We start from the raw sequence: 26,062 nt of genomic DNA on the forward strand, positions 1-26,062 counted from the left end.
GCTTTGACCCAGTTTTGTAATTAACACAGTAATTCAATTCATATATATTGTTTTATGTTTCTGTTTCATAATATATTTACAGCACCTACTATTTTTCTTTTACCCATGAGAAATGATGCATAATCTTTAACCCCCTCGTTAAGAACTTACTTCAGTGACATAATATAATGCTGATAATTTTTTTTTTTTTAGAAAACAACTCAACCTTTAAGTTTTAGGACATGTTTGCAATAAAAACACATTAAGAGAAAATTGTACCAAAATCACTGTTTCCACAATTATTGGCACCACAGCACCTTCACATGGTCCAAGTGCTCCACAAACTGAGTCACCCCTCACCTTTTGGTAGAATAACTTTTTAAAAGACTTAAATTTCTTTCAGCTGTTCAATATAGAATAAAAAGACAACTTACTATTGAAGTAACATAGATGCCTGTTGACTGCTGTATGCTAGGAAATGGCTACCAGAATGCAGCTATAACTCAGGCGGTATCTATATCATAAAACCGAACATTGGTTTTTACTGGGATTTTGAGCAAGATAATGAGCCAGGATGTATGGTCAAGTCAAATCAACACAGGACAGATTCATCAGGAGCATTAACTTCCCACCGTGGTTGAGTCTTCAGGCCTAAATAGGACAGAAGAACTGGTGAGCTGAACTGAGGAGTGCAAAGGCAGTAAACCAGGACTCTCCATGGCATAAACACATTTTGCAAACCATAATTGTCCGAGATTCCTCAGTGAGTGGCAACCCTGTGAAATGTTAAAGAAAAAGTGATTTTCTATTGCAAAAAGGGAGCTTTATCAGAAAAAAAAAAATATCAATGTTGTGCTGACCTTGCTCAGAAGAATGTATTTATTTATTTTTTATTTTAATTTACAGGCACCAAAAAGTATGAAAAAACTGCAAAGGCACTGCCTTATGTTAGTCCACTTCCAGCGGTAGCTTTAACATCAAATTCAAAAAAAAAAAAAAAAGGTGTCCACAGAGAATTGTTCCAGTCAGCGGCTCACTTCATACTTACAGCTGTATTTGACAACCCAGCAGCCAGCAAGAAGACCCAGGAGGGTGGAGTAGGTGGTGGGCATTTGTCCTTCTGGCACGACGACATGGCTCACTGAGAGAAGAAAACAAACATGAACAAAACCAAACTGAAAAGAGACACTTAAGGGAGTTGTGCTACAAACTTAAAATAACAGCAGTCTGTGCTTGACTAGATGGTTCCAGATCGTGTGATCAATGATAAGGTATAAAGAACAAAAAAACAATAAATAAATAAGAGGCCATTAAGGAGCAGCTTATTGTGCGTCAGACATGGAGATATAGTACCTCGCTACTGTATTTATACTGGAACTTTTAACATGTTGTCACGTTATAACACAACAACAAATTTTATTGGGATTTTATGTGACACATTAACAAGAAAGCAGGGCAATGAGACATGGCTGTCACATTTCTGATAAAAAAAAAATAAAATAAAAAAAAAATCAGAAAAGTAAATAAAATCCAGTTAAACAAGCTGCATTCAGAAGTCCTCTAATTAGTAAAAATAAAATAAATAGACTGAACTGCTTAATTCATCTAAGAATTAATGCCGGTATTTTGCAATGTCCTTAGAAATTGCTCTATATTAGTAAACAAACAACATAATGAAGACCAAGTAGGTTTAGGTTACAAAACAAAACCCCCAATCTTTGACCAGCTTATGGGATACTGATCAAATCAATGAACCATAAATCACTATTTTTAATGGGAGAATGGATAAGCCATTTTAAGTTATTGTGCTGCTTGCTACAGACCATGAAGGGGAAACAGCAAGTGTGTTGAAAAAGTTGCTCAGGTCAGACGAGACCAAAATTGAACTTTTTCATCTGCATGCAAAGTGCTTGTGGAGGAAAACTGTCACCTTGAACACAATATCCTTCTGGCGAAACATGGAAGCGGTGTGATTCTTTTCTTTATCAGGAAGTAGGCCTGCACCATGGTCGAAAATATTGCATTCCAATATGATTGCTAAATGTTGCATATGACCTGATGATTGGTTAACACTGTGGCAACCAGTTCAATTAACCCATATTTCCCACACTACCACCTATATTGTCTATCTTCACAATGTTTCCCCTTAAAAATCTTGGTCATGTCTAAACACGGACACTTGAAGGTCTCTCAAGTGGCCAAATTAAGTATTGGCAAGCAGAGTTTTCATGCATAACACCTGAGATATTATATTCCACAAAGCAGTTTATCCAACCAGTTCTTTGTGATTGCAACAAAATACGTCAGAACTAAATCTAAATGAGTCTGTGGGAAACTGATGTTGAAAGAAAAAAAAAAAAGTCAAAAGTAAAGATCTCTGGATGTGCAAAGATGAAGGAATGCAAAAGTGCTGAAGCTGCATTTACAGCAAAAGGTGACCCACAAAGACATGGTTCAGAAGAGCCAAATTATAATGTTTGCCACTCTTATGTGAAGGTACTCTACTTTGTCCAACACTGCGAATGCTGTTAAGTATAATATACAGGGCATAACATTAGCAATCATCAGATATGCACAAAGCAAAACAACATAATCTCAGTTTTTTCAGTTATACGTTTAGACAAAATGTGGATCTCTGGCTTTTGAGGTGATTTCATTCACTCCATAATTTGTCACTATTTGGGTTAATAAACACGTTTTGAATTAAAAAAAAGTGGAAATCAGAAAACTGATATAAAAAAATTTAAAAAGTGGAATTTGGGAAAAATAAAACAGATTTCATAAGACCTACCTTACCCGAGCCACAACGGAGGCATACTTCTCACAGTGTTAATTTGCCAGCGTTTCTCACTTTGAGTGAGTGACCAGGTAAACCTACTGTATGCCTGTCAAACTGCTGCTGACAATGAAACAAAAACCAGAGCAGGGGTTTTTGCTATAAAAGGCAGGGTCACATAATTATAGGTTAATTAAAATTTAAATACAAGCTTATTGCCTCTTCATTCAATGAGTGAGGCGAGTTGACAAGTGCAGAACGAACATAATTATATCCCAGGGGTAAAAACTCTTCTTACATTTTGCATTGAAACTGTAGCATTCAGCTCAAAATGATAAAACCTTGGAAAAAAAAAAAAAAAAGTCTGAAAGTACAAACAGTCACCCCTGCAGCCAGAGGGGGGGAAACAACAAGAAGCTCCTCTGCTTTTCATTAGTGTGAATTCATCTCTCTGACAGCACCTCCAAACATTTTATGAGGAACGATTTCAATTACTTCTGCTCTCCAGTGTTCTTCCAGCCATTACTATGCAACAGTGAAGGAGCTGCTGCATCACAATGATGTATACACCACTAAAAGCTGCTGTTTGCTACTGTTGAACCTTCATGAGTGATAATGCTCAGGTACTGACTCACAGCTTTTACAGTACAAATGGATCTGTGTTTCTTAGTAAGGCGTATGGAACAGAGCTGTGTGTGTGTGTGTGTGTGGGGGGGGGAAATAATTTCACCAAACATTATAACTGCAGTGTGAGACCGGCTCTTCATGATAGATTTCTCATTCTTCCAAAATGGGAAGCTGGGACAAAACTGCCCATTTATATAACAACTTCTGTGTATACTTCTAAGAATATTGGGCAAGAAAAGATGTTTATGCAACAACAGCTGTATGAAGGGGCTGCAGTGAAAAACTGGCTGTTGGCCAATCTTCACCTTGATCGACTTTCTTTTTATCTTGAGCGAATTCGCCACATGAGAGTTTAACTAGGCCATAGGTGTCCAAACGCCAGTGACCTGCCAGTTTTAGATGAGTCTCTGCTGTAACACAGCTGATTCAAATGGTCCAATTACCTCCTCTGCATGTGACGCCTGCTAACGACCCATCAGGTTGGAAAACTGTTGCTCTGTGTTATCATTTGGATCCTGATGTAAAGAATATGTCATTTATGGCTGCTCACGGCAGGAAGACGAGAACAAAAGAATATTTTAAATGCCGTTTCTTTCGTCCTATGCAATAGGTCTACAAGGGAGCTCAGAAAAAAACAAAAATAGGAATCTGTATCAGAGAAAAAAAAAAAAAAAGTTTTACAGTGAATGGAAATCAGCCACAAAATTCTGAAGGTGCATATCCAATTTTTACATCTATTGTTTACTCCTGCAAATCTCAGTTGCTGAAAAGTTGTTAGAAAATAATCGTTGTCGAGCAATGACAATTTGCAACGTAGAGGCAGAATTTCAGGTTTATGGATATCCAGGAGCAAGATGGTAAGTAACACTACCTGAGCCAGAAAAGGTATCAACGATCCTTCCTCCCAGTAGCACTCCCAGTTTGACTAGCTGACGCTGCTCAGGCGATGATAGCTTGCTGGCCAATAACATCAAAGTCTGATCCCTTCTCGCACTCTCACTCGACTAAAATGAGACATAAGAACACGGTTATACAGTCTCCGGGCACTTAATGCGAGAATATCAGCGCTTAAGGGTTGCCAAATGCAAGATGGAAAAAAGGATTATTCACTGATTTATGAAGACATACCGCGGAGATAGTGGCTGAGGGGCTATGAGATGTATGAGAATTAGCATATTGGGTTCCTTCTGCAGCTTCCTGGAAAATCGCCAGCATCTCCTGGCTCACTGCGTAATCTGCAGGACGCTTTCCATGTAGATTACTGCAAAGAGGAAATAAAATTCACAGATAAAGCATATCAGTGTTTCAAAGAATGTACCTCTGTGTTAATGAGTTTGAAGATGAGGATGAAAAAAAAAAAAAAAAAACATGAACTAAAACACAACTAAAGCAAAAGGACACACAAAACTCATGTGGTTTAGTGCAACGGGATGTTCCATTCTGTACGCCGATATCTCATAAAGAATAACTTCTGATGTTAAACATAATAGTAACCAGCAACAGAAATTTTGTCAAGATTTGTATGTGTAAAAATGTAAAATTTCAGAGTTTCTCCATATGTTTTCTGTATTTTACCAGTCTAATTTGTCAAGTATTTCCCACCCCCACATTTTGGCCCTTCTCTAGTTCAAAGGACATCCTCTCAATAAGAAATGAATATTCTTCCAACATGTTCTCACAATACTTGAACATCTAAGTTCTGCTGGAAGTTCAATAATCCCATGTTGAGGGAAAAGCAATCTGGCAAAAATCACACCCCACCTGTTCTGTGAAGCTGTGCAACAATATATGATTTTCCCTTGATGAACAATAATCTTTGCCTCTCTTTAGTTTGATATGAGATAAAACTGAGACATAAAGTCCAGTTTTATCAAAGATCAAAATTATGTTCTTTCCATTAATACAACACTCCACACAATCATTGCCAACCCTGGTAAGACTGTAATAAATCATCATGGACTCTTAGATGTCTGCTCCTGCTCGAGTTCCCCAACAGTGAGCCTCACTCACTGTATGATAGAAACATCCTTGTCAAACTTCGCTTTAGTTTTATTTTTACTTGTTGACCTGGGTGGTGTTTCAGTTATTAAAACTGTTGCTTTACACCAAAATGAATTTGAATCCTGACTGGAGCCCTTCTTTACAGGGCGTACATGTTCTCCCTATGCAGGCATCGTTTCCCTCCGACTTCTCCGCACGGCTACAAAACATCTGATATTTAGGGAAACGCATCTAAAAAAAGATCCCCATTTCTTTGGGGATTCAGCATATATTTTAAATCTGGTGCACAGAAACCTTTTCAATATAGTGTGTGTAATGGAGGCTTAAAGTCAAATCAAAAGCACCGCTATGCACAGACACTCAAAGATGATAAAAGTGCAACCATCTCCTGGTTACAAAGAGGATGTTGAAATGAAGTGCGAGTTTGAGAAAGCTGCCTGAAAGGTCACCTTGAGAAAGTGCAAAAGAGGGGGAAAAAAGGGATGAAGAGAGAGGATGGCGGGAAGAGAGGATACAAATAGAAGAACCGAGCCCAGCAGGTCGTCTCTAAAAGATTAGGCGTCAGCAAAGATAACACCTGGGGGACAATTAATAGGTCCACTGGTCCATAAAATATTTCATTTGGATTCATTCTCCCAGCCGAACACACACACAAATATAAACAAACAGAGAATGTCCCTGACACTTCAACATATGCATGCACACACGCTGGTGTATGCATGTGAGGAGAATATGCAAAGATTTCAAGGGAAAGGGGGGGAAAACAAAATCATGGCGGAGGTAAAGTAATAAACACTACAGGGCTCTGCTTCTGCTTGACCACAAGTTTGACTCTAGTGAGCATGAGCTGCAACATGCATCAAAACCAGTCACTGCCACCATTTTGGGACTAGAGAAGCATTATAACAATGCAATAACAATTATCGCAATCTAAACAGTTCTGATATTGCAATGGTGATATACTGTGCAGCTAGAGGTGTGCCGATCGATCGGTCACCGATCATAATCGGGCCGATTTCCGTGAAAAAGTGCATGATCGGTGATCGGCGATCATTGGCTCTTGTTGCCGATACCGATCATCTCATTTCGCAGCCTGCCTGTGCAGCTGGTCTCTTTCCTTCACACTGCGCAAACGCGCAGCAACAAATCCTAAGCGATGTGTAACTATAACGCACTGAGTGAATGGGGAAGTTTGCTGCGTGTTGCGGCGGAAAATTGAAGCAGTCAAAATGCATCAACACAACGAAGCTAACACGACATAAAAACAATGACATACTTGACGGAATTTGGCTACATCGAGACTCACTGCAGTAAAAAAGACATACGGAGGATCAGATAGCAGGTAAAGCAGCGCACAGCTACAAACACTCACCCGGATTAGCATGACGGTCAGAGAGCTAAACAAATAACCCGCAAAATTATTTAAGTCTTCGAACTGCGATGTAAGACACTGGTTCTGCTCTCGCTGTTGAACCGCTGCTACAGGTAGTAATATTTGACAGACGGAGCGCCGCTTCTGCTCCACCTGGTAGTGACTCTCACACCGAACCTTTTTCCACATAATGTAACCAGTAGTGCTTATGATAAAAAATAAATAAATAATAATAATTATGTGATCGGTATCGGTGATCGGCATCGGTATCGGGAGGAAAAAACCTGATCGGCACATCTCTATGTGCAGCACTATAATAGTTTCTTATGTTTATGTAGAAAGATTACAAGGATGTTTTCAGTTCCTCAATTCTTATGTTTCCATGCAAACATTTGCATTTTTATTCCACACAATAAAATAAAACTAATGGCAAAAGATTTTCACTTTTCATTTTGACCTTCCATGTCAGTCGGCTTCAAATGGTATGCTGTATATTTTTCTTCTCCTTCAACTGCATTTTCTCTCACAGTAATTTTTTTATTTTTATTTTTTTGCTCTAAACCTAAAAAATAAATAAATATATAAAGCTGTATGTAAACAAGGTTTTATAAGCTATCTTTTCTTCTCGGTGCAAAATTTTTTATGGTTCGTGTTAAAATTAACGTTTAGGTGCAAGGAAAAAAATTACCATTTGAATTATAAAGACTGATGAGCCATGTTAGGCCTGCAATTTGCATCCTCCACAAAATGCCCTTTCCTCAACGCCTATGAATTTGTGCATAGGTTAGAAAAAGACCACTGATTTTTACTGCATATATGATTTTTAAATTTAGTTCAAAATTAACAGAGGGTGTCTGGTCATTTCCAACAGTCTCTCTGCAGCACCTTTGCTTAAGCCATTAGCAATATTTCAAATTTCAACAGAAAACAATTAGAGTTTGGCACATAGGAGCCAAAACTCTTCAGTCTGCACTTTGGCTCGGCAAGCAACTACAGCAGACAGTATAGTTTATGGAGTATACTTCAAAGATTGGGAACATAACGACACCCACTCTCTAAAAGTTGTCAGACCCACATCATCTTAAAGGTGGCCTCTAAGGCTTTCCTGTAAACAAGCAAAGTTTCTGCTTGCACTCAGTCTTCCTCACCAGAACACATTCTGTGAACCATTGAGGTTGATAAAAGCTGGAGAATATATTTGCCAGCTACAAAAAATTGAGCACATTTTAATTAAGACACTTACTTTCTTGTTCCTTCCTCAAAATGATAACATTTTGTAATGACGTGTTGTGAGAACTGAGTGCAGAGAATTAAATAGGCAACAACTTTTTCTCTTTCTCACTGTTTATTCAATGTCAAATGCTGTTTTTATTTTAATTATGTAAAGCACTTTGAAATGCCTTGCTGCTGAATGTGCTATACAAATAAAATTTGATTGATTGATTGAACAAAAACTCCAGTTAGTACACATGCTTTCTAATTTAAATGTTAACATTAAGAACAAAAAGCCTAACATGTCACTATGAGGTAATTAATACAGTATTTTTATAAAAGTAAAAACAAACAGCTAGAAAACAAAAAAGTTCCAAAAAAAAAGAGAAAATTCACAATTATCTTCTATTTAATTGACATTGCTTGTTTGTTGCACAAGCATACATTTTGTAACTACACAGTAGTTACAAAATGTAACTACTGTTACATTTTGTAACAGTAGTTACAAAATGTACATTAATGCTGTACATTTTAATGTACAGCATTAAAATGCTGTACATTTTAATGATGTACTGAGTTGACATTAATTAACAGCCAAGTATGGATTGGAGGTTTTGAATTAATGTATGGAGTCAGCATTATTCCTCTGCCAGCTGTCAATTCAAACATACTGAGTAACTTCTTATCTACTTACCGTCAATTTTTTACTTTAATCACACAGTAATAACCAGTGGCAGTAAACTGCCTTCTGCATGTTGAGTGTGTAATTTTCAGGCCACTTCTTTAGCGTCCTAAAAGTTCAGCCGTGGTACTATTTGCACCTCCAGCACAGATGCAGAACATTGTTTTGCATCTCATGTGGCTGTGCAGGTGTATCAAATACATTCAGATTTAAAACTAAGACTCGTGTCTAATACAAGATTGATTATGCAAATAAAGTTTGTGCTGCTATAGTAAGCACAAACACAAAAATCTGACTTTTCACCCACAATAACTGTTTTCCCTCAAAATCCTTATAGAATATTCTAGACAGACCTTTTATTATTAGTCTTGATCTCTTATTACGTGCCAATGAGGTCCTGAGTTGTCAAAATATCAATGTTTGCCTGACCCTGAGCGTGATGCTCTGACAATATGTTGAAGTATTTATTGTACATCTTAAAAATATTCAGAACTAAAACTTGAATATGAAAAAAGCTGTAAGAAAAAGGCCTCTGATCCGAAGTCTGTTATTAGTTCATTGTGACAACTCTTTCCCCCAGACACTAACGGCTGAGTTCTGAGGCTCAAAGAAATAGAGAATGGGGGGAAAAAAAAACACACACACACACAACCATGAGAAGTCCTGCCTGTTTGAGAAAACCGAACAGGACTGGTAAAGACCTGATATGATGAATATGTGATTTTTATTTTATGCTTTGAGAAGTCCTTCCAGTTTAGCTTAAAAATCTTGCAAGACTGTAGTTTTGCTTTTTTTTTTCCACACCATATCGTGAGGTACTAAAAGTGTCATTTTAGTGACGCATTTTTCAGAAATACAGAATCTTTTGCCTGTTTTAAATTGTAATAAAGATCATTTATTGGGAAATAAATAAATGATCCCTCAGACTGAATTTTGATAGTGATAGCGATATGATGCTGACTATTTACAACCAACAGGTTTTCAAGTGCAACACAGCACTGGAACAGGACAGCAATGAAAGAATACAGCTAAAAGTTGGAAATCTGTCATGCACACAGGCAACAAAAGAAACCATCAAAAACTACTTCCAAACCCAGAGCTTGGTGCCAGTCATTCCATTAGGAATTGAACTGGCAGATGTCTTTGCTTGGCGAGTGTGAATGTGGCAGGCACGGAAGAAGTTTGGATGATGATTACATTCACCGGGCAGTGACCTGAAAGGCTCTCTGCGTCAGTACTGAGAGGTTACAGAAGCGAAAAATGTATGGCCATGCATTAAAGGAGTCACCCAAGCAGTAAGACAAACACAGTGAAGCAAGCAATGTAGAAAAAAGACGATTGGTAATTACCAAAGAAGGAAAGCGACCCTGATCAACCAGACTAATCATCATAACGATGACCTAATGTCTCCTACCTCATTACAAACATTGTTCTGCCCATCCACACTGCTTCCATAAGTGTTAGTACAGCATCAGGAGAGTGATAATAAGCATTAGCCTTGCATCTGTCCACCTGCGCACACTTTTTTTTTTCTCCTCACACCATGTTCATATACACACACGACTCACGAGTGACTGGGAAAAGAGCATTTCACCATTTATGTATCCATCCAGTCATCGTCTGTATCCGGACAAGTGGATACAGACAATGACTCTAGCAGTCACTGGGTGAGATTTGGGGTACACTGTGGACAGGTTGCCAGTCCACCACAGGGCGACACAGAGACACACAGGACAAACAACCATGCATGCACACACTCACATCTAGGGACACTTTTAGAGTAACTTATTAACCTAACAGTCGTGTTTTTAGACAGTGAGAGAATCCACACATGCATAGAAAACATGCAAAACTTCATGCAGAAAGACTTGGGATTCAACAGTGTGAAGCCCCATTTACTACATTTAGGCAGGAAACTGAGAAAAATGTGCTTATTACAAAAGGACATGTTTTCCTTCATGCATCAAAGCTTTCTTAGCCAAGCTGTCAGTCTGATTTTATCCAAGTAATTTACGTCCAAAATTAAAATACTTTGTTTGATTGGAATGGGCTATATATAATACAAGGTAACACTTTATTTGAAGGGGGTGAATAAGACTGACATGACACTGTCATAAACATGACATAACACCTGTCATGAACATGAATAAGCCTTCATGAACATTTATGACTGTTGTCATAAAGCGTCATTCGGTAAATTATTACACTTTTAATACAAAGTTGACATTATTCAAAATGTCTTTGTTATGACAACTTGACATTAACCAGGAAATCATTACTGTTTAAACTTTACCTCTAATAACATAAAGTTACCTAATTTTTAAAGAGCAATCAGTAATACTTTTATAACAAATTTATATCAGTAATGATTTCCTGGTTAATGTCAAGTTGTCATAACAAAGACATTTTGAATAATGTCAACTTTGTATTAAAAGTGTCAATTTACCGAATGACGCTTTATGACAACAGTCATAAATATTCATGAAGGCTTATTCATGTTCATGACAGGTGTTATGTCATGTTTATGAAAGTGTCATGACAGTCTTATTCAACCCCCTTCAAATAAAGTGTTACCTAATACAATTTGCCAGATTTAGCAGGGAGCAGCTGTTGGCAACCATATCCTTTACCCTTAATGTAAAAAGTAAATATTCCGCATTGACAGAGAAACTCTTGTTGCCAAGCTTCTAAGTATTCATTACAAAGATGGATGAAAGTGAGGATGGGCCGGTATGAGGTTCTCAAAATAGACTAAAACTACCACCTTTTCATTGTATCATGGCAATTTACAAAAAAAAAAAAAAAAAAAAAAAAAAAAAGTTTGGAGGAAGAAAAATGCAGAAAATGATTAAAATTATTTTGTGTAAGACAATACTGCCTCCTACTTCACCAAAATATTACGTTTCATATTTCTGACTTCATATTTGTTGATGTTTGCGATATAGCTTTCAGCAAAAATCTTCAACAAACTTAGTCAGGCCTCTGTCTCTTTAAGAAGCTCCGACTCTTTCCAACACTGCACTTTCAGCACGACTTAACAATGCTTGTTGTTATGTCATTTATAACAATTACTAGGAGAGTCAAACAGAAAAGTAGTCAACAAGACTACTCCAACAAGAAAAGACATATATGCAACTTACAGAACGTTCTGTGAGGCACCGAGCTGCAGCAGCAGCTTAACAATGGCTGCATGTCCATTCCTCACAGCATCATGGAGTGGAGAATCATTTTCATAGCCAGGTGTGTTCAACAGGGCTCCCCTCGCAACCAAGACCTTCACAGCTCCCAGGTGGCCCAGATTACATGCCTCATGCTGAAACAAGAGGCAAAATGGCTAGCAGTCATTCTGTGCAACTCATGCTCATTATTGTCCTCTGTTATTTTCAAAACAGATCTATTACCATAAACTCTGAAATGAAATCTGTTTGGTTTTTTTTTTTTTCCCCCAGTTTGCTGTTTGAGACAAAAATATATCCAAAAACAAATCATGTCAATGTTTGCCTCTGAAAAATACCTCCACATCTTCAATACACTTGTGTATACTTGTTGATACCTAATCAAATTAATAAAAAACTAAAACCCAATTACGTTCACTTTTTTTTAATTATTAGTCATTTAAAACAATATTTTTTCTGAAACAGATACAAATGAGACTTAGAACTAATAACATGTTTTAAGTGAATTTGGCAAAGTTGTCAGCCTGTGTTAATGGTTTATTTTTTCTAAACAAAAGTAGAACTGCACAAAATCTGCACAAGTTATATTGTAAACAATAGGAATTATATCTGGTGTGGGCATAAAGGACAATGAAGTACATCCAAGTTTCCAAATATGTCACCATGATGAATACAAAAGCATGACATCTAAAATATTATAGTGTACCGAATAATATGTCCAACGAGTCATTCTCGACTGTGATATTGCAATAACACGTGTGATTGTTTCGTTGTGTACGTCTAATAAAACTGTATATTTTGGTTGTTTTCAGATTTTACAGTTCAGTTAAAATGTTAACTGTTTTAAATAAAAAGTCACAATAGGAAAAACATAGTACAGTAAATACTGAGAATTAATTGCATTACAATAGTTGATCTAGTACATTAAGCTTGCCTATTATAATTTCTTACCGCCCAACTGTTTCATGCAAACACAGGCTATTTCCAGTCTTTTTTTTTTTTTAGTGCTGGCCATCTGTACCAAACAAATGTTTGTTTGTTTTTTTTTTTACTCACAGGAATTAAAATCCACGGATTTGTAAAGTGCACAGACAAAATCTGCTTCATTTTATTTGCTCAAGGCTCAACAATCCCAGAAAAGCAGACGCTTGTATTATCTAAGAAGACTAATAAAACAGAGTTATGAAAGTGGTGCTGAAACTAGAGAAGTGAAAAAGACACGTCGGGGAGCAGAGGCTCACATAACTTCCAAGAAATATACAAGCAGTCAAATAATATTTCACACTCAAAGCTGTATTGTAAGCATTTCAAAACATCAGCTGCAAACTGTCAGAGCTCAAATTGAACAAGTCTGAGGGGAGCTAGCAGCCACATTAAGGGATGTAATAAAGTCAGAGGCAAACACTGACATTTGTTCTCAAAGACAAAAAAAAAAAAAAAGCATGATAACCCAGGGAATAAGTGACAGCGCTTCCAACTTTTCCTGTTGAAGCAGATCTGTGTAAAAGCACAAAGCAACACACCTTTTAGGTCAGCCTTATAGTTAAACAATTGCAGCGATTACAGTAATTATCTTACCAAGTATACAAGGCTCTGATAAAGTCACAGCAAAATCCTTTTTAGCTGTGTTTCACAGAAATTTCGACAAGAAAAGACGGTTAAAATTGTACTCAGGCTTCCTTTTGTTTGGAGCTTAATATTCTCTTAACATGAATAGTGTAAAGGATTAGATGAAATCTAGTGCTGAATAAAAATGACAAAATTCCCCTGTGCCACAACTATCAAACAGAAAAAAAATCTGACTTCTTGTCATAGGAAAAGCTAAAGCTTTGGTCGTTCCAGGCTGTTGTCAGAAATCTGTGTGGCCAACTTTTCTCGGGAGAACTGTGTGTAAGGTTGAGCGATATGAACTTAGAATTTTTTGCAGTATTCTGTGCTACTATTATGATGAGATTAAAGATGGTAAAAAAAAAAAGTTCTTGTATTTTTGGTAACTGTATGGTTGTGACTGCATGACAAAGCATTTGTAGCACCAGAATTATTATTTTTTTTTTATATTTGCATTTGAAAACAGCTTCTTCAAGATGCCATTTACTAAAATGCACACAGTAACCGTATTTATTAATACTTTTGAATTTGTTGCCATTTATTAATAATCCTGTGGAGCAGTGGAGAAAACAGCAAAAATAACATTTTCAATCGCATTTTAAGTTTTTTTTTTTTTTTTTTTTTTTTTACTTATTTGCCATAAATAATTGAGGCTTAAAATGGTAAAGATAAATTTAATTTTTCATGATGAATGCCCATGGCAAATAGGTGCAAATTCAATGCAAATGTTTCACACTTATGCAAATACAGTCATGTAAAATACAAATATTGGGACACCTAATTGAAAACTCGATTGTTTTCCAAACATAGGGATATTTCAGATCAAATTTAACAACAATGAAAAACAACATAAACAAAAGAAATGTATTTTGGGATGAGAACTAAATTTGGACACCAGCTCATCATCATAGATTCAACCATTTACATATGATGAGGATAATAAACTGGCTTGGTTCTGCTGCTACAAAGTCATGATGATCCATATATTTTATGAGGTTCTTTTCCTAGAATCCTAGTATTCTGTTCTTGCCAAACATGTCCACTTATTTTATTATCCAGATAATTTAATTTCACTCATCTACCCAAAGAATGTTATTCCTGATTGCTGGTTTCTGTCCATGTTTTCTGAGGCCAAACATAGTCAGGCCTTCGTGTTTATTTGTATATCTCTTCGCGTCCATCTCTATAGTTGCTTAGATTGATGCATGTAGACTCACCAGTGGTGTCCAGCCGGCGTTATCTTTCAGGTTGGGGTCGGCTCCCTGATCCAGAAGTTCTTTGACAGAATCTACATCTCCCTGCAGGGTACGTATAGTAAACAACAATCCTGAGGTGAGAATCACAAAAATGTAACGTCAACCCATTTGAAAACAACAACACCCGATGCCTGAGAACAAAAAGATCCCAGGTTTATCAATTGGCCTCCGCAGAGAGCCATCGATTCCCGTGTCAGTGATGCTGGGAGGGATTACAGCCATGTTCATGAGGATTACTGAACAGCAGAACATGCCTGTCCAATCACCCGAGCACTGATTTGGAAAGGATTGGGTTTGTCATTATGAAAGAATAAGTAAACCACAAAAAGGCCACATTAGCACCTTTAACTGACATTCCATTTTTATCTCTATAGGAGACAATTAACTTGAAATCTAGTTCCTTGGGTAAAGTTGCTCGCAATTTAGCTTTATCAATGTGATCGGTAATAAACGTCTTCACCTTTATTGCAGCAAGATGTAGAGGGGTCTCTCCTCTGTGGTTCCTCTTCATTACTGCAGGGCTGCCAGGGCTTGAACGGCCGGAAGCTGACCGAGGACTGCACACGGGTTTATTGTGGCTGTCTGAAGACATGAGGGCTGCAACAGACGGACTACGCTGTTTACCTTCTCTCGGGCGTTTCTTTTTCTTTTCACTTGGGGGGCTTGCTAAAGTTAAACGCTCAGTGAAAGGTGAGGCTTTTCCACCAGGTGATTTTCTCCTTTGGCCCGAAGAAGCCCTCTGTCTTTTTGGCGTCGTTTCCAGGGAGCAGTTTCTCTCCACTGTTTTGCTTCTTTTGGAGAGACTCTCCTGGGGAGACGCGTTTGTGTCTGTTCTGGAACCGTCATCTGGATTTGGGTTGTTTGTTGACGACATCTGACTGGATGTGCTCTGACCATGCTGGCTGTGGTGACTCAGCACATTGATCTCCCCTCCCGAGAGACTTTCGTTTGTTGTGCGGTTGGTCAAACTGAGTTCACGGACCTGCGAGGCTTCAGTCTGGGCCCCGTCAGTCGAGACAGAAGGGCTTAAGAAAGAAACCCTTTTACGGGACCCTCTTGCTCCATCAGCACAGGATGGCTCTGGTCCAGATGAGGGATTTTGTTGGTCTGTAATTCCCCACTGCTGGTTTATGGCCTCCAGCCTCTTCTTTTTCAAATTCTCTTTAGTCTGTCTACGTGTGGTACTGGTGTGCCCTTGAACCTGCCTTGTAGTAGCAGTTTTCTTAGTTCTTTTCTTTCCTTTACTGTTTACATTACTTTCATTTTGTGAAGACGAAGAGTCTTGGGAGGACGAAGTGAAATTAAACACTGAAAGGTCCCGGCACTGAGCTGTGGGGACTTTGGACTGAGCAGCAGGCTGTTCTTCAGAGGACTTCCTGTCTGGAGCAGTGACCTCTAAAGGCTTCTCGACCTTGCAGCGCACCTTTCGACTGCGAGGACTGAACCAGATCTTAAAGTTCTTCTTGTGTTTTAGGACTGCAGCCTCCGCCTGCGAACTGACCTCAGCAACAGAGGAGTCTGAAATTAAATATACGAAAAGAATAAAATAAATTAATTTTAAAAAAAAAGCAGAAGTGATGCATTTTAATAAGAACAAAACAGCAATCCCATCCTTGTACTGTGCTCGCTAGAAATTCTGAAAGTGAATCGTTTTCAGAAAGCCTTTTTTTCTGTGCGATAGCGTTCTATGATGTACTTAATTAAAACAATTACACCAACATTTCATTTCATTGCGTTCGATTTTTGCACACATTTGACAATACATTTACACTGCTTTGCAATAGTATTCATAAAAGCAACCACAAGCATTCCAGAATTTTATTGGGAATTCATATGATGTACAAAAAATAAAAAAAAATAAAAAATAGAAAAGCTGGTCAGATCTGATGGGAGCATGGATGGAGAGAAGAATACCCAGAAGAAAACCTGTTAGACAGGTGGATGTTTCCCTTTGCACAGAACAGAAATCCTAAATACAGTCAGAGCTGCAGTGGAATGGTTTACATCTAAGAATCCTCATGTGTTAAAAGTCAAGACAATAAATGTTCTGCTAAGAGGAATTAGCACAGAGCCAGGAGACAAAATGCACAAAAACCTTGAAACTGCAGTGAAAAGTCACTATGAGCGACACAATACCAGGAAAACATGTAACTGCAATACCATTTCTGAATAATGTTGTAATTATTATGATTTATCCACTTTATCCTGATTATATGATTGTATACAATTTTTTCACTGTGAAATGTGAGGCTTAGCGTCTCAGGTCTACAAAGAATTACACATAATGTGACTTGAGGGCAACTAAAGACCGCCCAATAGGCTGAATGCAGGCGCGGAGCCCCACCAACCGCCCCCCGGCCCAGATGGGTGCCCATGGGGGCCCGGGAGGGAGGAATGGCTTCAAGTTGCTTTAATGTCTGATTATAGACGGAGAAAGTGCGCCTTCACCTGTTCAGAAAGGTTTATTTAATAGTTACTGTCCCTCAATGGAATATATAGTAGTCAGTCCCAGTGACTGTTTCACTCACGGTTTAGTGAATGTGCTTCCTGAGTAAAAATAAAACGAGAAACGTAGCACAAACCACACACCGCACCCCCACGCACCCCCTTGTTCCGCTAGTGGATGAATATATATGCAGCTCTAGAAAAAAAAAACAAAAAAAAACAAGAGACCACTGTACTGAACCCCCATTGAAAAACCTCGTGGTTATTCCACCAAATATTGATTCCTGAACGCTTTCTGAGTTCAAACAGGAGTATCGTTTTTAAATGAGTATGAACTTGTTTTCTTTGCATTATTAAATCTCAGAAAGCACTGCATCTTTTTCGTTATTTTGACCATTTCTCATTTTCTGCAAATAAATAATGGATTTTTGCTTGGGATTTCGGAGACATGTCGTCAGCAGTTCATAGAATAAAAGAACAATGTTCATTTTACTCAAACGGAGTAAAATCAGAGAACTGAGAATTTTGCAGTGGTGTGTTAAATTTTTTTTCCAGATCTGTATATTACTGGCTTGCAGAATGATGGTGCATGTGTCCCTTTAAATATGACATCCAACCAAATACTACATCCAAACAGTCGTTTGCAACCACGATACACAAAGCATTAATATTTCAAAAGTGATTGTGATTTGATATATTGTGCAGGTCACCTCAAAACCAGGCACTCTGCATTGACACTTTTTTAATATTTTTGGAAAACATGAATGCTTTTCCTTCCACTTGAATCACGCACCACTTCATATTTGCTCATTACACAAAATCCCATTGAGAAACAATGAAGCTTGTTGCTGTGATGTGAAAAAACATATCTGGACCGACTGAAACCAGGATGTTGCTGTGCATGCATTTTACCTGCTTGTTCCGTGGGATTAAGCAGGGACTCCAAGTCACTGAAGAGCTGTATGATGCTGCTAAGCTGCCTGTTGATTTGGATGTCCTTCACCCACGCAGGGCTGAGACACACGGCGCAGCCGACTCCTGCCCGGGGGCCAGCACACGACCTGAGCAATAAGCCTTTCTTAGAATGGAGTCCTGCTTACATTTCAGTACAAAGAAAAACAGCGCATCTATTGATTCCCCCTCTTAGTAGTTTCAAAAAGGAAAGGTTTGTAGTTCATACCAACTTTGGAGCTAAGCACGTTAGATTTCTTCATTCATGTCAAACCTTATACTTTCAGTATTAGCATCATTTCATCTCTGCAGAGATTAGTCCGAATAAATTAAGTAATTTTCCACGCCTGAGGCAGGAAGAAGACGACTCCCTCTGTGGCCATTTTCATGTGACATAGCAGGAAAAGCAGACTGCTTTTTAAATACCTTTCAGGTATGCCAGTGTGCCCAGCCAGTAAGCCAGCATCCATGCATTCACAATCTTGGCAGCCGCACACTTAAATGCAACGAAGCAATCATTATCATTATTAGCTACACCTGTGTTCGGCAAATAAAAATTCCTGCCACGGTGAACGCCTGCCAGTAATAAGCATATCACAGCAGAACACCGTGAGGTTACATTACCTGCACAGCATATGCTCGCACATCCCCAGACACACCGGCTCTTCCATCACATTTGAGCTGGGAAACAGGGAAAGGATTTATTAGTCTGTGCCGGCTTAACTCATTGCCACACAAAAAAGTAATTGCAATGCAAGATGCTGTGGAGCGGTAATTAGGTTTTTGATCTTTACCATTTTGAGAGTATTAAAACCTAAATCCCTTTATCACAGAAAAAAAAAAAAAAAAACTAGATTTGATACAATCCACCCTTCACTAAAATCACACGAAGTAAACTAAAAAACACAAATAATCATTTGCAGGGACTTCGCATGGTGTTGCATGTTGCCCCCGTATGCATTTCCAACATCTCACGCCATTTCTCTGAAGCTTATTTTGCCTGGGGATTGTTTATTGAAATTCATCAGCTTCCTCATCCCTGGACTGCAGTGTGTACCATCAACTGTGAATTATTGTTCTCGCAACATAAAGCTTAGCTTTGTTTATTTTTTCCTGATTGGTAGATGTGAAAAGTCTACACAGCCCTGTTAAAAAGACAGTTTTTTAGTGACATAAAAACTGAGACCCAGAGAAATTAATGCAGAGTGCTTTTTTACTTTAGCAGGGACTCCAACGTGCACAAGTATGTTGAGGAACAAGCTGTAATTCTTTAAGGGAAAATGTGTAAGTATGTGGTTGCCTAAGTACACTGCGGTTGAATTATGCCCTGGGTCGTTGTTAAGGCACAGGAAATTGTTCCTCTTCATCTTCATCTTTCTTTTAGGAGTCTGAAACTTTTCCACCAACACTGACTGTTCATACTTACATCCATCTGAACAAAAACAGCCCCAAAGCATGATGCTGCCATCACCATACTCTAATGTGGGTTTGAAATTATAAGAGCATGTGCATATGTACAATGCCGCTATAGTTGACCTTTATAATTTATATCCCCTACCCCCTCGCCCCCAACAAAAAATCTGATTCTAAGTTGTAATAATAAGTCAAATTAAAGCTGAAAACGGTTCTGAAATACTTTTCCTTGGTTAATATTTTTTACATCATAAAAAGCTGGCATTTTAGCAGGGGTAATATCTTTAATATCTTGAATACTGATATGAAAATATTCAAACGCATCTAGTTATACTCGAGCTGTTGTCTTTCTCTGTTGCGTTTAAACATTAAGGTTAAAATGACGTGGTTATCCATGTTTAGACTCGTCGTGTATTACAGCTAGAAGTGATTAATCCTGTTATACTTATTCCCCTCACAGGTATACTCCTCGTGAAAGAGCTGTTTATGTTGCATTTTGCGTCGTTGAGCAGAGAAACGGTTCGGATTCGCTCCAACTTACCATTTGGAGCAAAGCAACAGTCGACGGAAGTTTGCAACCGCCTCTTTAGTGTTCTTCCAGTCATCTGTTTGTAGCGATGTGGTATTATCCATGCTTTTTTACAAAAGAGAATATTTCTATTACCGATTTGTTGTCGAACTCGTTTGCTCCAATCCTGCCTCTAAAAAAGCAAGCCACAAAACAACAAACTACTTCCTGGTTCTTTACATCTCCCGCCAATTATTTACGGAAGTGACTTAAGGGTCGTGACGTCAACCGAGGCGCGCATATTGTCTTAGTTGACGTTCCCTGCTGTTTGGAGATAATACAGACATGTAGGAGAAAATGTTATAGTCAACTGTACAACGGTTCCGTACTATTTTGGCTAAAGGTACCAGCAAGATATTTCTCAACTTACACAAGCTTTGACACACGTGACTGATTACATCACAGACTGGAACTGATTAATTAAAAAATAATTATTTGAAATCGTTACGACCTTTGATGTAGTAAAACTAAATGCTCCGATTAGGTTCAGACAATGTTTCCTGCAGAACTGCAGCATCATTTGCTGCTTCATCAAGCAGATATAATTATATTGATTTCAATACTACCAGTTAGCCTCCCATGCATGCACAGGCCTCTTCAGCTGGTGGAGCTTAGACCATATGGACCAGACCATAGTTTTGCTAGAATAAAAATGCACATATTTTGATAACTTTCAGAAATTCCTTTAAAAAAAAAATAAAAAAATCTACAATAGTAAGAATTCTCGGTGGTGTATAAACTCAGTGCAATGCATTGTTTTGACTAGTGATTCTACACAGCTTAATTCACTGCAGGATGTAATTTTGAACACTGAAATGTAAAACTGTCAATGAAAATTGTTCATTTCAAATCCCATATCGATTGACATTTTCAAAACCAGCAGTTAATGACAGAAATAAACTTTGTTCACTATTTCTACTGCCCAAGATATAAAATTCTAACCTGGGATATATTATCAGTATATTTCAATATTCCAATTCCCATTCATGTGATATGTAAGAGTAAAAATTTTTTTTTGTAGATGTACAATGTAAACAAAAATATGAAATGACTATATAAAGATAAATTAAACACATTGTGTCTATTCCTGCAAAGTAGAAAACAAGCATTTAAACAACAGGGATTGTGTTGTATATGTAATGTAAAAAAAATAAAAGAAAATCCAATTACAAAAAAATTTGGCTGGATAAAAATGAAATATTGAACAACTAAACACTTTTCAGATATATTGTTTTAAGTAAAAACCTCTGAGATCCCAGTAAGTCTGAAAAGTAGCTTAAGCAATTCACAAAGATTACATTTCAAGATGTTAAATATCTATTTGCAAGCAAAGACTTGAAGGCTTATAGATTATTTGTCATCATCAAGCCTTCAGCACTGCAGCAAAGCCAGGCACACGCTACGGTGGAAATAATTGCATGGGCTCAGTCGAATCCCTTTTAAAAACGACTGTGGGTGAACACTTTTTTTTTTTTTTTTGCTGAATCCAATTGATTCAAGATCTGAAAGCAGCACAGCAATTTTTGAGCCTGCACTGAAATAAGATAGACGAAGGCAAAGTAAAAAAAAAAAAAAAGAAATGTCCCCAGAGTTTAACAAATCAGACCGTGAATACATATTGTATTGTACATCTACTTTTTGTTCTCTTGGTTAAATGTGATGGAATAGAGTTTTTCATCAGGACACAGCTCATAAGCCTTTATCCGCAATTGTATGTGGATGTATAACTATATCAGGTATATGTGACTTTCTATTTCTGAATATACCAGTGATGCAGAGCAATATATGAACTGGGGGAATATGTGCTGCCATCCAGATGACACATTTTCCAAGGAAACCTTTTGCTGTTTTTGCAAAAGGATGCAAAATAAACAAAACAAACCAAAAACCAATGTTTCGTTGGGCCTATTACAACAGCCCTTAATAATGACAGTGTGAGCATTTGTGGATTTTAGATCTGCTGCTTTCCAGGTACTGGGTCTGGTTTTTTCCATCACAGTGCTTTCTGTTTATATTCATAGTATGTGGGATACAGGGTTGTAAACAATCAGTGCTCACGACCAAGAGCAAAATATTACAAAGGCTAGTGGAAACATTTCTGTGCATACATATAAGGAGAACACAAACAGTGTGAAACAAAAGTACCAACCTTTCTCTTATACCTAGCTTCCTTATCATTCTTAGTTTTTAAGATGTTTGTTAGTGTGCTAACATTTCTTAGCATTGTTGTTCAGCTAAAATGGATCCAAGCTAAATGGATTTACAGTGCAATCCTGGTCTTCACTAAGTTTTTTCTACCAGGTGACAGAACTTTATTGCACAGCGCCTTGCAAACGCATACAAAAGCAAATAGGGCTTTGTACGGCTTTCTTCTTCCAAGGTTTTCATCAAGGACAGATTTGGGGATTGCCGGGCAAATACTGGTCATGTCATCAGGTTCTCCCACCTGATCTGTGAATCTTTCCAACTCTTTCAGAATTACAATGGACCTCTTGGCTGCTTCTGTGATTGATAGCTTCCTTGCCCAGCCAACATTTGACAGCCATCTCTTTTTAGGTTTGCTGTTGTACTCCATTAGTAGAAATAAAACGTATCATAAAGGAATGTTGGAATGAACAGTGAGCTGTTCCAAGGTGGGGATATTATTTTTCTTATAACCTAACCCCATCTTCATTTTCTCCACAAAATTATGCTTGGTCTTAATGATGCTGTTTGGTAACTAATGTGCTCTAATAAATCTATACAGCCTTCAACTAACACTTGAGAAAACCTTAAAGTGAAATAACAGGTATAAACGATATATACTAATTATGCGAGACTTAAAGTAAAGGATTTTATTTAGGGTGTCACAGTTAAGGGGTGTTAAAATATGCATGTCCCCTTTTTCAGATTTATTTGTTAAACAACGTATTAAAGTTTTTCACTTCTTAATCATGGACTATTTTTTGTTGGCCCATCATATTCAATTTAAATGAAATACAGACAAGTTTGTGGATGCAACTTAACTAAATGTGAAATACCTCAAAGGGATTTAGTTATTTTACAAGACAGTATGCTTCTCACACCTAAGCAACACAGAATAATTGAATGGTAATTAGATGCAGAAATCAACATGATATGGATCAAAAGTGATGAATCAGAATGTAGAGTCAAAAGAAAATGCATCACATGTATTGCAACAGCACTTGAAAAATAGTTTTATTTTGATTACAAAAAGTAAATACATTCAAGATTATTGTTAGATGGTCCAAGAGCAGGAGAGACTATTTAGTATTCAGTACAGCCACTCCAATAATGAGCAGAGTGTTAGAGCAAATCTGCACATTGAGTTTGTAGTAGAGGTATTTTCTTTTCAGTTTTATCTAGTACTTACAATAAGATGTACTTACATTTGAAAATTTGATGAGGAGTAAGATTCATTTGACACAATCAAAGCATACCAGCATTATGGTCAGTTGAAGATAACAATTGAGAAATATAGAAAATTTGCTCCAGCAGCCCAGCCACAAAAAAACAATTAAATTTCATAATTATTAAGATCTAGCAAATTAAGAAAGAAGACAGTAAATGAACACAAGATCAATCCATCCATCAACTTCATTTGTTCATCTGTGCAAGTAATAATTTGGTAAAGATAATTTCATTTACCCTGCATTTGATCATACTACAGGTATTTATATGTTTACATTGGGTAAATGAACCTTCATTCCAGCCAGTCAGCTCTATGTCTCAACAGCCTTAATGGAACCCAGGTCTTCAAAGTCGTCTTCACCGTGAATTGGGATGGTTTCCATGCCAATATTTCCCATGGCAAAATTGATGAAGACCTGCAGGGATTCAGTAATAATGTAAGATGGAAGGCAAAGTAAAAAGTAATAATTTCTTCTGAGGAAAGCTGTAATATTTTGCTTATCGTCTGGTCAGCTTCACAGCCCAACCCCCCTCGTTTTCTTCCATCTATGGTGTCTTCCAATCCCAGAGCCCCAAAGGGTTTAGAGTAGTTGAAGAATATCAGCTTTGGCTGCATATAAAGCTCATGGATTCTCTTCCAAACTCATATTCCATTTATTTTCCCTCAGGCATACCCTCTGTCAGTTTTCCTCTGACTCTTTTAAACTTTCTATGCTCTGTCTTTCACTCCCACTCAGCTTTCTTCTGTCCCTGCTTCCCCTACCACCCTCCCGCTCTTTCTCTCATCTCATGTCCCTTTTTTCCGTCCCCTGCTACCATCTCCCCAACACCACAAAGTGACACAGTACTTCCTTCCCTCTCACTCTCTCTCTCTCTCTCTGTTTATGTTCTGTCTCTTTTTCCTCACCTCATCCAGTGTGGTCTGGCTCACAGAGAAGTGTTTGATCCGCAGAGCATGCTTGTTGGACTCGAGCTGGCTGAAGATGTCAGCAACCCCACCAGGAGCATTTGGTACGTGGTATTCCACCATGGCAGAGTGCTGGTCCTGTGTGTTGAGAAAGAAAGCAGAGTTTGTGTTTAAGGTTGGTGAAAGCATTAAACTCCCAGTGAAACCAAAAGTAGTGTACTGAACATTAGACATAAAGACATTTGGTTCGGGAGAAAATCGACATTCTTTGATAGCCAGTCCACAATAAGCTATATACAAACTGAATGTCAAGTACAAACCTGGAGCATTTTATATTCCTAGATTTTTAGCAAAACAAATCTCACACTTTTGGAAATCAGTAAGCTTAACAGACCAATAGCACTCAAAAAACAGCTCAAATTATTTTTAAGCCTGCTGTAAATAGTCTTGTCATTTAGAATGAATCCACATTAGTTTGCCTCCAAAGCTAACTAGCAAGCATACTGGTTAATGGACCCAGGTGCTTGTTCAACACCTAAAGCATTTATAATGGCTTATGCAGGCACTTTTTATTCATTGTCAAGTTTGCGTTGAATAGTTATTTACAGAGTAAGTCAATAAATTTTTTGAAGGGGAAATAGCAGACGGAGGGAGTGCGCCCTCAATGATCCTCCTGTTTGAAACACATGCTGAGAACAGAAAATGAAATGCAGACAATACAGATGTTCAAAATAACTACATATTTACATTTCTGTCAGGTAGCTGATTTGACCTGACACCTTCTACAGGTTACGTTCTCAGTGAGTGTTTCACTCAAGAACATCACTGGTGCTGCATTGCCTGCAAGCTCCATTTCATGTTTTAATAGTCACTGGCTTGTGGTTTTAATAACCACTAAATGCAAACTTAGTGATTTGAAGCTTCAAAAAACAGCATATTGCATAAACCACTAATTTGTCTGATTGGATCTTGGCCCCTCTCAAACTGGGCATTAGCTTCAGCATCAGGGGCCAGCTAATCTGGGTTTAAACTGAATGAAGATGGGAAAAATAATCAATTTAAAACCCTGTAAGTCTTACTAATCAATATAGTAATGCTAAGAGTGTTTTAGGGCCGCATGTAATTAAAGATGCAGCAACCTTCTGAACCTATCATTCTGTGTGGAATATGTTTAGAATGTGAAAACAAATTTTCAACAGTTGGTAAGCATTTATAAGCTAAGGAGTTACAAATGTCCTTCAGGATTTTTTGAAAGTTTTTAACACAAACAGGGAGAATTACATCTAAACCCACATCCATGTTTATGTAACAGCTTGTTGACACTTAGTTTTTCATACTAAACAAAGTAGAACGTCAGAATGAAGTTGTCAGACTAGAAGAGAGGACACAGCGACTGTGCCATGTAATTACAGCGACACTGTCAGACATTACTTGGCAATATTTTAACTCCTCTTCTGTCTGTGTTTATAATGATGGGTTATGGTAAGTTTATGGTTGACAGATTTCAATTAATTTGCACAAACAAATGAAGTTTCAGCCAATTCAGAAGATATGTTCAGAATTATTTTGCATTAACACAAGTAACCTCTGACTGAGGAAAGACCAAAGCACAATTTTAGTTTTTTTTTATTTTTTATTTATTTTATAATATTGTTATAGCATAGGACTGTAATGGGCT

At 37.7% G+C, this 26,062-nt stretch overlaps 2 protein-coding genes across 3 annotated transcripts in view; both read right to left on the minus strand.

Annotated features, from left to right (window-relative positions):
- Positions 1-974: 974 nt before the first annotated feature.
- LOC106962473 (BRCA1-associated RING domain protein 1-like) lies at positions 975-20,289 on the minus strand. 2 transcript variants are annotated; one of them, XM_015056909.1, is made up of 9 exons: positions 20,040-20,283; positions 18,710-18,766; positions 18,047-18,195; positions 15,150-16,207; positions 14,651-14,731; positions 11,790-11,962; positions 4,511-4,643; positions 4,254-4,386; positions 983-1,120 (listed from the first exon to the last, which is right to left on the minus strand). In XM_015056909.1, the coding sequence occupies exons 1-9, from the start codon at positions 20,129-20,131 to the stop codon at positions 1,005-1,007; spliced, it is 1,992 nt and encodes a 663-aa protein (XP_014912395.1). In that variant the 5' UTR covers positions 20,132-20,283; the 3' UTR covers positions 983-1,004. The 2 variants fall into 2 exon arrangements, with proteins under 2 accessions (XP_014912396.1, XP_014912395.1); XM_015056910.1 differs by lacking the exons at positions 4,254-4,386; positions 4,511-4,643 and having other exon boundaries at positions 975-1,120; positions 20,040-20,289.
- Positions 20,290-23,237: 2,948 nt separating this feature from the next.
- abca12 (ATP-binding cassette, sub-family A (ABC1), member 12) overlaps positions 23,238-26,062 on the minus strand; it is a 69,878-nt gene continuing 67,053 nt past the window's right edge. Inside the window, exons 70-71 of the mRNA XM_015056903.1 lie at positions 24,385-24,522; positions 23,238-23,893 (exon numbers count right to left, since the gene is read on the minus strand). Coding sequence (XP_014912389.1) covers positions 23,789-23,893; positions 24,385-24,522 — 243 coding nt within the window. The 3' untranslated portion in view covers positions 23,238-23,788. The remainder of the gene's footprint in view (positions 23,894-24,384; positions 24,523-26,062) is intronic.

Source organism: Poecilia latipinna, unplaced genomic scaffold, assembly GCF_001443285.1.
Source record: "Poecilia latipinna isolate Pla-1442-1.1 unplaced genomic scaffold, P_latipinna-1.0 Scaffold1416, whole genome shotgun sequence".
Lineage (NCBI taxonomy): Eukaryota > Metazoa > Chordata > Actinopteri > Cyprinodontiformes > Poeciliidae > Poecilia > Poecilia latipinna.